Source organism: Malania oleifera, chromosome 13 (genome assembly GCF_029873635.1).
Source record: "Malania oleifera isolate guangnan ecotype guangnan chromosome 13, ASM2987363v1, whole genome shotgun sequence".
NCBI classification, from domain to species: Eukaryota; Viridiplantae; Streptophyta; class Magnoliopsida; order Santalales; family Ximeniaceae; genus Malania; species Malania oleifera.
The window spans coordinates 78,082,362-78,095,495 of record NC_080429.1 but is presented as its reverse complement, the minus strand read 5'-3'; the positions used below and the strand labels follow the sequence as shown (position 1 = coordinate 78,095,495).

The 13,134-nt window shown below is 37.1% G+C and overlaps 1 protein-coding gene across 1 annotated transcript; it reads left to right on the top strand.

Moving 5' to 3' along the window:
• The first annotated feature begins 368 nt into the window (after positions 1 to 368).
• LOC131145916 (uncharacterized) lies at positions 369 to 1,677 on the top strand. The gene is made up of 2 exons (XM_058095092.1): positions 369 to 679; positions 1,056 to 1,677. Exons 1-2 carry the CDS (start codon positions 369 to 371, stop codon positions 1,675 to 1,677), a joined length of 933 nt encoding a protein of 310 aa, XP_057951075.1.
• The last annotated feature ends 11,457 nt before the right edge of the window (positions 1,678 to 13,134 follow it).

Below are 13,134 nucleotides of genomic sequence, written 5' to 3'. Positions count from 1 at the left end.
ACTTGCCACACACTAGTAATAGCATATTTCGTCTTACTGAGCATTGGCTCATCCCAGTGTTGAACCATTTTTCAGGTGATCCAGGTAGGCAAGCAGACCAGGCTCGCAGATAGAAGGGCTTCAGTACTGCCCTGACAGTAAAGTGAGTATTGTGAGAGTATTTTTGTATAGCCTTAGCATGGTTGAGGGTATTTTGGGGATACAGTTATATTTGTATATTTTGGGAAACATTTCAGGACTCTGGTATTGTATAAAATGATTTATGGTTATGTTTATATGATTTATGATTCTTGCTGCTTAGGTTAATGATTGGGTTTACCCCCTATATGGTATCAAAGCATGTAGGTTATCATGGTATAAAAAAAAACATGTCAATTAAGCAGGTCGTTACACACTTAGTATTTGCCGATGATCTGATGCTATTCTCCGGAGGTGATGTTGTGTCTGTAAAGTATTTAATGGACTGCCTGAAGGAGTTTGCTCAATGCTCTGGTCTCTCTGCAAACTGCCTGAAGTCTAACTTATTTCAGACTAGAATGAAGGCTAATGATCTTGAAGAGGTTATCAATCAGACTGGGATTAAAGAAGGGGTGTTCCCCTTCAGATACCTGGGCATCCCCCTAATGTCATCAAGATTAAATGCAGCTCACTATAAACCACTGATTGATCGCATTGCTGGGTTGATTAAGGGCTGGCCTGGGCATACATTATTATCCTATGTTGGGAAGCTTGAGATAATAAACTCAATCATTCAAGGCTTAGAGTGTTTCTGGCTCGCAATTTTCCCCATTCCCCTTAATTTGTTAAACCAAATTATCAAACTATGTAGGGTATTTGCATTGGGGGGGGGGCAGGAGAAAACCTTTGGCTACCTGGAAGGATATTTGCCTACAGAAAGAAGAAGGTGGTTTGGGGATTTTTGACCTAAAGACCTAGAACAAAGCCCTACTAACAAAAGCTTTATAGAATGTTCATGCGAAGAAGGACAGCTTATGGACTAAATGGATCCATCAGGTGTACCTAAATGACACTGAAATCTGGTATGCTGCTGCCAGGAAAGAACACTCTCCTTTATTTAAGAGGGTGGTTGAGATTAAAAATCAACTAGTTCAGGTTGCAGGGGGAGTAGAGGCAGTTGTGGAAATGTTGAATAAAATGCAAAACAATTCACACATGTGGTATGATTTATGGAGAGAGAAAAATTATAAAGTACCTTGTTTTAAAGAAGTATGGTACAATGGGTCTACCCCAAAGCATGTTTTTTGCTTATGGCTCGGCCTGAAGGAGAAGCTACCAACTTGTGACAAAATTCAAGTTGAAGGGATTGATCAAGGATGTACATTTTGTGATGAAAGCAGGGAAACACTTGAGCACCTCTTCTTCAAATGTAAGTTCTCGGCTGAAATTTGGAGTAGAATAAGAAAATGGTTAGGAATTAGAAAAGCCATGTCCACAATCAAGGCAGCTGTGAAATGGCTTCATAAAGAGGCTAAGGGGAATGGAGTGCATTCTGCAGGAAAAAGAATTGGACTTGCTGCTACCGTGTACTGTATTTGGCATTTTAGGAACAGAAAAAGATTTGAAAGTATTGTAATCCCCCATAGAGAATTAGTTAAAGTGATCCAGAAACACACCTATAGGGCGGTTTTTGATAAATTTGACATGTACTTAGTTTGATATTTCATGACATGTAAGTAGGCTATTAGGAGTGGCCATCCATGGCCCCTAGGTATGCGGGTTTGATGTATTGTTTGGAATTGCATGTTGAGTGATCTCATTGTAGCCCTTCTGTCCTGGATATGTCTAGGGTTGTTGTATATTTTTCAGTTGATCAATATATTTACCCATTTTGATCAACAAAAAAAAAAATGGGTACAACCTAAAAAGGCTCCCCCCAACAATATGCATAGAAGATATAAACAGTAATGTTCAGGCATAGTTTATCATTTAAAACAGGCTTGGCAAAGAGAACTCCCACCTTTTGAAAATAAATTTTTTTTATCTTACTTATAAAACTCTCATTCTTTTTAGTATAAGATTTGGACATAAAAAATCTATAACTGTTAAAAATAGAGCAATGAAGCACACATAACAGTTTAACTGGTCATTCAAATTTAAAATGACATGATGAACAAGGACAAATCAAAAATATACACAAACCATTTCAATTTAAGCACAAGGTAAAACCCCGCAAAGATTGGAATTTAAAAAGCATGCGGCAAATGAAAAAATAGGTTTGAACATAAACATGATCTAACAAGTTCACATGCATTTCATGAACGATGCACGAACCAGTTATTCAACACCCTAAAAAAATTTATAAATAATATAATTTTATGACATAAAATTTTAAAACAATACAAGCACAATCATGAAACATAAAGCACACAAGCAAGATATAGAAATATTCTATATAAGTTCAATTCTTGCATTTATAAATATATATATATATATATATATATATATATATGTATGCATAAAAATATATCCCCTTTGATGTTTGCAAACAGTACTGGGGGTTGCTTGCTGAAAAGAAAACTTTAATTTAATGCAAGCAAGCAACATTTTCCTGGTTAAGCATTTAAGCACAACACAAAGTATGACCAAAAAAATCAACACAACCATATAAATCCAGAGAAATTAAGTAAATTTAAAGCAAGGATCATATGACAAATCCAACGAACTTGTGGCAAAACAATATTTTTCAAATTAAGGTTTTCAATAACATTTTTACATTAAATCATGTGCCACAAGATAAATTCAAAATAGATCTAAACCAGAAGTTTAGGTGAGCATACAAGACAGAGACTTAAAGAAAAGATGCAAGGCAAAACTCCGGAGACCCACTATTTGGTGGGAATCAAATCACAACACAATCTGCCATGCTTTCAAAACTCCTTGAACTTAAGAATACTCATCTCCAATGTCTAACCAGATGAACTCTCTCCTAGTTTGATATTCCACCTCAGCCACCAATTACACCTAGCAAACATCTCCAACTTGTACAATATGAGGTACCCCCAGACCTTTCGTAATAAACTCATGAAGTATCCATGTCCAACCCATGATGGTACCCTCACTGGTCTCCAAATACCCAAAACAATGTAGTTAAAACAACCCTCCATTTTGTGTGTGGTTGTTTTACGCAAAACAGTATCATTTGACTCTGAACTTTCAATTGCAACTCCACCTACAACTGTGTTACCCAGCAGTGAATAGAGACTTCCTGTTAACCTTTGTCCCTTCATCACCATCAAGATGCCTTTACACACCTCCATTGTCCCACTTTTAGACTTGTAACTATACCTATTACAATCCAAAGCACCCAATGATATCACATTCTTCCGTAGATCAAGTACATGCCTTACACCACATAACATGTAATAACCCAAGAAATTTAATCAGGGCCTCGTCGACGAACACAGGGGATTCGTTGACGAGGGTATATGAGGATCTCATCGACGAAGTCGCGTCTCGTTGACGAGAAGAAACCGAGAGGCTATTTTCCAAGTATTGAATTTCGTCGATGAGGAGACGGTGTTTGTTGATGAACCTCCTTCTTGACCTCGTCGATGAAATGACGTGGCTCGTCGACGAAGCCCATAGTATAAATAGCCCTAAACTCAGATTTTTACACAGAAAATTCAGCAAAAGTTCTCTCTCTCTCTCTCTCTCTCTCTCTCTCTCTCTTCTACGGTTCCTCCCTCCTCTCTCTTCAATTTCGGCCCCATTAGACGCCGGATTGACGATCTGAGGCCACCACGACACTCTTAAGAAAGTTCTCTCGAAGTCTACCGGAGCAGATCGTTGGTGGGGTGAAGTTGAAATTCATCACAAATTCAGGATAAGGTCTTTTATGCAATATTTGACTTCCTGATAGTTGTAGGAAGCGTAGTACATGTAGAAATACTGAAGTTTAGTTTTGGGAAATATCATTTTCAGGGTGTTGAATGAGGAAACCTGTGGGTGCAAGACTGTTTTCTTAGGAGCTCTTCAGGAATCAGGCAAGGGGATAAACTAAGTTAGATGTTTTATGAAAAATAAGCATAATTTTATAGTATTTGATTTCAGGGAAATATATGTTTATATATATATATATATATATATATATATATATATATATGATTATGCATTATGTTGGAAAATACTGTAAAAAATGATGATATGTTTAGAACATATATAATACCCATTTTTTGTGGCATTAGTAGAAATTATGATGAATTACTGTTTTCTAGGAACATGATAATATTATGGCTTTTTATAATGAAAAATCGGCGTACGAGCCGAGAATTTTATATGATTTTCTGGCGTACGGGCTGAGCTATGGATATGTTTTTCTGGTGTACAGGTCGAGCTATGGATATGATTTGCCGGCATACGAGCTGAGCTATGGATATGTTTGGCCGGCGTACGGGCCGAGCTATGGATATATTTTTCCTGCGTACGGGCCAAGCAATGGATATGTTTTGCCGGCATACGGGCCAAAGATTTTTCATGATATATATATATATATATATGCAAAATGATGTGATGATATTAACTTCGCAAATATTAGTATGAAATATCCATGTATCACAATTTGATTATATGCTATATGTTACCAGAACCTGGTTGGTTTGGTTTAGGCTAGCACTTGCACGGTACCGCTGCTATGTGTTCATGATCATCATGATCTTGTGTTAACGCTACTGTACGGAGTAGCGTGAGGATGGATAGTTGATGTGGTTTTAAGAAGTGTGAGCGCCCCTGGTGTATGGACTAGGTATGATAGACCCATCGGACTTACAGACTGTACTTTTGACTTGGCAGTGGTCGGCCAACCATTGTCAGGTCCCGCTTTGGGGCCACACAACCTAGTCATGTGGGGGTAATACATGACAACAGTCAGCTAACCTACTAGGGTTGTTTTGTATTTTTATCATATGAGATGAATTATGTTTATAAAAATGCAGTATGTTTTGCCATGCTATGATGATATATCTTTTCCCAGATATGATATAACAATTTACTAAATATGTATGTATATGGTTTATGTATAACACAGAAAACTCATGTTGCCTCACACTAGTATTAGTTTATTTCCCTTACTGAGAGTTGTCTCACCCCTAATTATATGATCATTTCAGGAGCCCCTGATAGGAGAGCGGATAAAGCTCTGCTGAGATAGATGCAGCTGACCTGCCCTTTTTGAAGGGTAAGTCTACTGAGATAGATACAGCTGACCTACCCTTTTTGAAGGGTAAGTATTTTGTTAGGGCTAGTTGGATTTGGTGAGAAGTGGCTCTAGGACACGTCTTGGGATGTGTATATAAATGTAATGGATATAGTAGATCTAGTAGTAGGGTGGATGGTATTATGTTTATAGTATGATTTTATGTTTCCTGTTGCTTAGGCTTCCGTATTATATCTCCGTTGTTTCCCTGGTACCCACGGGTTTAGGTTGATCATGATCTACTGGATGTGTTATACTAGTTTTATTATATTATGAAAAAAAAATATGGAAATTAAGCAGGTCATCATAGTTCGGTATCAAAGCCTAGGTTGCTAGATTCTGTAGACTTTAGAATGCAGCAGAAACGATACCAGAGTATAGAAAAATGATTTAGGGTGTTGTTCTATAGTCTAGAGGCAGAACTTCCGTGGTGGTTTCTGTGTTTTTTCTGGGGTAAAAATTTTAGAAAAACCATAGTAATCTATTGTTGGGTTATGTTCCTAGAATGTAGGACTGGGGTTAGAAATAAGCTAAGAGTGTTGAGATAGGAGGCTAAGTATAACAGGTAAATTATAAGGATAGGATTACTGAGTTGTGTTTGTTGTTTTTCAAGATGGATCTAGGAGAAGGTAGTGCCCATGTGAGTGACAGTGATGGGGTAGGGCGCTCAGGTGCAGGCGAGATAGACTCTGACACAGTATTACGTAGTGTGGCTCAGCAGGTTATGGCTAAGATCGCTAGGAGCTCCAGAGAGCAGGGTGGTCTATCAGCAGGCCATGGGTGCACCATAAGAAGTTTACGAAGATGAATCCTCCGGCATTCTCAGGAGGAGTCAATCCTGCAGCCGCTGAGAATTGGATGCAGGAGATCGAGAAGGTATTAGCTGTGTTGCAGTGTATGGAAGAACAGAGGGTCCTCTTCGCCACTTATAAACTGATAAGAGAGGTCGAGTGTGGTGGACTGCCGTGAGACTTCTGGAGCAGCAGAGGACAACACCGATAGCCATGACATGGGACGAGTTTAAAGAGCTGTTCTTTGACAGGTATTTTCTAGTTACTGTTAGGGAAGCTAAGGTGGAAGAGTTCCTGAGTCCGAAGCAGCGACAGTTATCAGTCCAACAGTATGCGACGCGTTTTATAGAGCTTTCTCGCTTCGCTCTGTATATTATGCCTGATAAGGAGAAAAAGGTGAGACAGTTTGAAAGAGGTTTGAGGCGAAGTATATTCAATCAAGTGGTAGTGCTACGGATCCAAGATTTCGTTGAGCTAGTTAATAGAGCAGCCTTGGCAGAGGTTGGTGAGCATCTAGATGTAGAGAAGCAAGGAAAAAGGAAGAAATCTGCATCTTCAGGCTACCAGCAGGGTCCTAGACAAAATCAGTAGAGGAGAAGAAACCATGGCAAAGGACGGAGGCAGGAGATTGGAGGTCGTGAGGTTTAGGCAGTGCAGAGTCCTCGTGTCTGTCAAACTTGTGGAAGGGGAAACTGGGGAGAGTGTTGAGCAGGTGGAGCTGTCTACTATCGCTGCAGTAGACTGGGGCATATGGTGTGAGACTACCCTACCCCACCAAATTCAGCTTCTGCTCCCAGACCATACCGAGGAGGTTACCAAGCACCACGTGGAGGCCAGCAGAGGAATATGGCTCCAGCCAGAGTGTTCGCTCTGATGTCGGGTGATGCTGAGACAGCCGATGACATGGTGACAAGTATGGTTGGTATGCTTTCTTTTAAAGTTATTGCATTATTTGATTCATGAGCTACACACTCGTTTGTATCCTTGGAATGCACTAGACTATCTTGGGCAGAAATACAATTGTTATGTAAAGACCCAAAAAAATTTAAATAATTAAAATAATTAGAAAATAATAAATATAATTAATTAATTAATTAAAATTATTAATCAATTAATTAGTTAAATATTATTAAATTAATGAATTAAATCAATAAATAAATAAAGAGAAATAATATGAAGGAAAAAAAAACTAATTTAAATAAGATATATATGTATATATACATGTAAGTTATTATAATATATATATATATATATATATATATATATATATATGTTTATAAAGAAAAGATATAATATTATAATGTTATAATATAATATATTATATTATATGTTATAAAATCAATCTGGATGATTCATCCAGATTGAAATCTAATCTTCAGAACAGAACCACCTCCCCCCCCCCCTGAAATTCTTTTGGTCGTCCAGATTGCTCCACCTCAGTCTCCATCTCTCTCCTTCTCTCAATTTCTCGACAGGTTTGCATCGGATTGGGAAACGGAAGGTGCCATTGGATTCTTGGTTTCACAGCTGACAACTGTAATGACCTGCTCTTTTTTTCACATATTTTTTTTTTAATAAATAAATTATCATCACATCATACATTCCAACTCAACAGGTCACAATCCACCTGAGCCCGTGGCCACTAGGGATATATCAAAACATAAAGCAGAAGCCCTAGCAGCAAAAAATATACAACCATATACATCTCAATACCATATACCACAATATACCATAGTTACTACAATCACTGTTTTTTCTTATATACATCCCAAAAATAAAACTTAGGGACATTTCCCACAAAATCTAACTGTCCCTACAAAACTTACCCTTCAAAAAGGGCAGATAGACCATACTATATCAGCGGGGCTTTTCCCGCTCTCCTATCCGGGGCTCCTGAAAAGTTAATAAGATTTAGGGGTAAGACACCTCTCAGTAAGGGAAATAAACTAATACCAGTGTGTGACAACATGAGTATTATGTGTTCTACATATATCATACATAACATATTCAATACTGTTTATCAAATCTAGGAAAACATACATATATATCAACACATAGCAGAATATACTGCATTTTTATAAACATATCTCATCTCATACACTAATAATAACATAAAACAATCCTGGTAGGTTAGCTGGTTATTGTCATGTATTACCCCCACATGACTGGGTTGTGTGACCCAAAGGCAGGACCTGACAATGGTTAACTGACCACTGCCAAGTCAAACAGTAGTCTGTAGGTCCGATGGGTCTACCCAGACTGGTCCGTACACCAGGGGCGATAACAGCACACTTCTTGAAAATAACCACATCGACCATCCAATCTCACACCACTCCGTACAGCAGCGTTAACACAAATATCATGATCACGAAGACCATGGACACATAGCAACGATACCATGCAAGTGCTAGCCTAGACCAAGCCAATCAGGTTCTGATATCATATACATATACTAAAATCGTGATACGTGGATATCTCTTATCAATAATTATCAAATCAATCATATCATTTTTCACATATATATATTTCATGAAAATCATTGGCCCGTACGCCAAAATTACACATTTTATCATAACTTGGCCCGTAGGCCGGCAAATCACATAGCACAGCCCGTACGCTGGCAAATCTCATCCGCATAGCACAGCCTATAAGCCGAAAAATCACATATATATATATATATAAATATCTCGGCCCGTACGCCGATTTTCCATCATAGAAATCCATATCGTCCCCATTCCCAAAAAAAAAAAAAAAATAGTATTTCACGATATTCCACACTAAACAAATTTTCCACGTATTCAACATATCATCATTTAAACAGTATTTTCCAAATATAAATCATATATATAAATATATTTATTTTTCCTGAAACCAGATGCTACATATATATACATGCATTTTCTCAAAACAAAACTAGCTTAGTTTATCCCCTTACCTAATTCCTAAAAAACCCCTAAGAAAATCTTCCCCGTACCCACAAGGTTCTTAACTCAACACGTTGAAAATGAAAACTCCCAGAATTAAAGTTTAGTATTTTCGTACGTACAACATTTTCTATAACTACCACTAAGTCAAATTCGACTTAAAAAGTCTTACCTCAACTTAGGGATGATTCCCAACGTTCCCAATCAACACCCCTGGAACTGAAAATTTTCGATATTAAAGTTCAGTATTTTTACGCGTATATCACTTTCTTCAACTGTCAAAAATCCAAATATTGAAAATAAAGCCTTACCTTGAATTTGGGATGAAATCCAACTTCGTTTCCCTGACAATCCGCTCCGGCAGACTTGTAGAGAACTTCGCCAAGAGCGTCGTGGTGGCTTCGGTTTGTCGATCCGGCATAAAACTGGCCCGGGATCGAAGAGAGAGAGTTGTAGGAGAGAGAGAGAGAGAGAGAGAGAGAGAGAGTGTGTGTGTGTGTGTGTGTGTGTGAGAGAGAGAGAGAGTGCACTGACCGCAACACCACAAAGAATCCAATTCAAATTGGATTTTTTTTTACTTTTCAAAACTTCTTGAAGAAGCTTGTGGTATTATATATATATATATATATATATATATATATATATATAAAATATCTTAGTTACTTACTTATATATATATATATATATATACATTTTTTTTCCTTATCATACTATTCATTTTACTTGTTTAATTTAACTAATTTATTTTATTTTATTATTTTATTATTTATTTATTTTTTTAAAATTTTATTTATTTTTTTTTCCCGGTTACTACATTTCTACTGGAGTAGATTTGTCGTGGAAATGACTTAAGCACTGCTCTCGGGAAAAGGTAATTTTTTCCTATATTCCTAATTTCTTTGTAAATATGCGGTTAAATCGACGATCGGACACCACTACGGGGTTCTAGTTGTCGTCGTCGTTATTTTGACGTAGGTAATTTTCCAATTTGGGTTTTCTAGGCCCCACTCCAAAGCGAGAGTGAGATTTGGAAAATTTGACAAATTGGGTATATTTGCGGTTATAACTATGTATTTGGGAATTATGGCTCTAGGAAATATTTAAATAGTATTTTATTTATGATTAGTTTAATGAAGCTAGGGTTTTTAATTTCAGGGTCCGGGTGAGCGCCGCAGGTATTTTTCGGAGTCCCTGTTGGCGTAGTTCAAGAAATCAGGTAGGGGAAATATATATATTAAACCATAATTTTTATGAATTTAATGAAAAAATAAATTGTGTTATATATACGTGTATATGTTTCGGTATGGGTTTAAAATGCCAACCATTTAAATTATGTTTTTCTGAATTTAGCACTGTTTATTAGATTTGTATATGTGAAATTGAACCGATGAAAGTGAAATATTTTTTTCAAAATAATTATGCAAGAAATTAAAAATATTTTTCTAGTATATGAATGTTAATTGTGGGTTGGCTTATTTTCAGGTAATGTATGAATTTTACTGCTAAATTGTGTGGCATGAGTAAATAGGAATGTTGTGTGGAAATATGTTATATATATGAGATGCATGATATACAGGGAATGAACTGAGTATGAAAATGTTAAATGAAATATATTGCTTGTGTGTGTTAATGCAACTATATAAACAGCTGAAATATGTTAGGTAAACAGCTGAAATATGCTGGGTAAAATAGTTGAAAGTGGCTGGGTAAATGTATGACAGCTGAAAAATGTTGGGTAAATGTGTGATAGTTGAAATATGTTAGGTAAAACAGTTGAAAGATGTTGGGTATGAAATGAAATGAAATGAAAAGGGAAATGAATGAAATGGAAATGAAATGTGAAATGTGAACAATGTAAAATGGGAAAGAGTCACTTAAAGTGAAATGCAATGCAATGTTAAGCCATAAATATGAACAGATGTGTATGATTGAATAATGATAGAAAGAATGATGTATTATGATATTAGAAGTATGTATGTACATAGAACAAGTTACGATTGGGCGAGGCGTACCTTTCGCCTGAGGGCTTGTTGAGTAAGGCGGGTGCACTAGTAGTTACAGATGTGGTAGTAGCCGCATAACATACTAGGGCAGAGGGAACCTACTTGTATGGGCGGGTAGATTTCCCTATCCTTAGGGCCTTCGCCGATAAACTTTTGTATGAACTATGTGAGTACGAGATCAATTTATCACTTGAGGGCTTATTGAGTAAGGTGAGTGCCTTGGTATGCTTTAGCTGTGACTTTTAGGTTGCCTAAATATCATAGCAAAGGGGTGCTACTTATATGGGCGGATAATCACCCCTATCCTCGGGTAATCTCGTGGGTCAAACATTTGCATATGTTTGATTTGGTTAAAGTAATGATTTTAGAAATTATGTTAACGATTTTCAAATGTTAAATTTTATGTTTTTATATAAACTCATGTTAGCCACACACTGTTTTAATATAATGTTTCTTCCCTTACTGAGATGTGTCTCACCCGAATATAAATGTATTTCTTTTTCAGGATTTCCTCAAGATCGAACTTTGAGAGCTCGAGGTTTTTATAGCATTATTGGGAAATAGAAAAAGAAAAGGGTATATTCCTAATTTAGTTTTGGGGAATGTAAAAATTTATGTTTTATGGCTTTATATTTTAAGGCTGTTGAGTAAGGAATGATTGTGAATATACTGAAATGTTTTGGGAGTTATGTTGATTTATGGAAATATAGGTGATGGATGATTTATTACGGATTATAGTTAGAATTAGTAAACTCTGGTGTTATGTTATACGGAGATTATGATTATGTTTTCTGCTACGTATGTTATAAATTATGATTTATCAGGATATGATCAAATATAACGCACCGGACTCGGGTTTAAGGGTTCGGGGCGTTACATGTTAGATACTAAGTTGTTGGTATCTACACTGACTGGGTCTGCAGTGAGGTGTAGTAGGGTACTCCGGGGTTGTTCAGTTGATATTCAGGGGAAAATCCTATCTGCCGATTTAATAGTGCTAGACATGCATGAGTTTGATGTAATATTTGGTATGGATTGGCTAGCAGCTAACTTTGCCAGCATAGAGTGCTATTCATGAGAAGTGATATTCAGACCTCCAGGACGAGCAGAATTTAAGTTCGTATGGTCGCAAATGCAAACTCCGCCTCAACTAGTTTCAGCTATCCAGGCCAGGAGACTACTACTAAGTAGTTGTCAGGGGTTCGTGGCATTTGTAAAGGAAATGACAGGGAATGAATTGAAACTCGCTAGCACACCTGTGGTAAAGGAGTTCATAGATGTTTTTCCAGATGAATTACCAGGGTTGCCGCCTGATCACGAGGTAGATTTTCCTGTTGATCTACTTCCAGGTACAGCGCCGATTTCTAAAGTACCTTACCGAATTGCACTAGCAGAGTTGGCAGAATTGAAAAATCAGCTGTAAGATTTGCTTGATAAAGGTTTCATACGACCTAGTGTATCGCCATGGGAGCTCCAGTTCTATTTGTGAAAAAAAAAAGGACGGAACTATGAGGATGTGTATAGATTATAGAGAAATTAATAAAGTAACAATCAAGAACAAGTATCCTTTACCCTGTATAGATGATTTGTTTGACCAGCTCCATAGTACACGAGTTTATTCGAAAATTGATCTTAGATCCAGCTATCATCAAGTGAAAGTGAAAGCAGAAGATGTCTCGAAGACGGCCTTCAGGACCAAGTACAGGCATTGCGAGTTCTTGTTATGCCATTTGGTCTGACAAATGCTCTTACTATATTTATGGATTTAATGAATAGGATTTTTCATCCATATTTAGATCAGTTTATTGTTGGTTTTATTAACGTTGTACTAGTCTATTCGAAGAGCTTTAAGGAGCATGAGATGCACTTGAGGCAAGTTTTGCAAACGCTCAGGGAGAAGAAGTTGTACGCCAAGTTCAGTAAATGTGAATTCTAGCTTGAGAAGGTCGCGTTTTTGGGGCATGTTATTTCAGGAGATGGTATTTCTATGGATCCTAGTAAAATTGAGGCAGTAGTGAATTGGGCTAGACCGAGGAATGTCTAGGAGATCAGGAGTTTCTTGGGGCTAGCTGGGTACTACCGTCGTTTTGTTGAGGGATTCTCAGCATTATCAGGACCTCTAACATGACTAACTAAGAAGAATGTCATATTTTAGTGGGACGATAGTTATGAGTAAAGTTTCCAGAAATTGAAGCAGAGGTTAG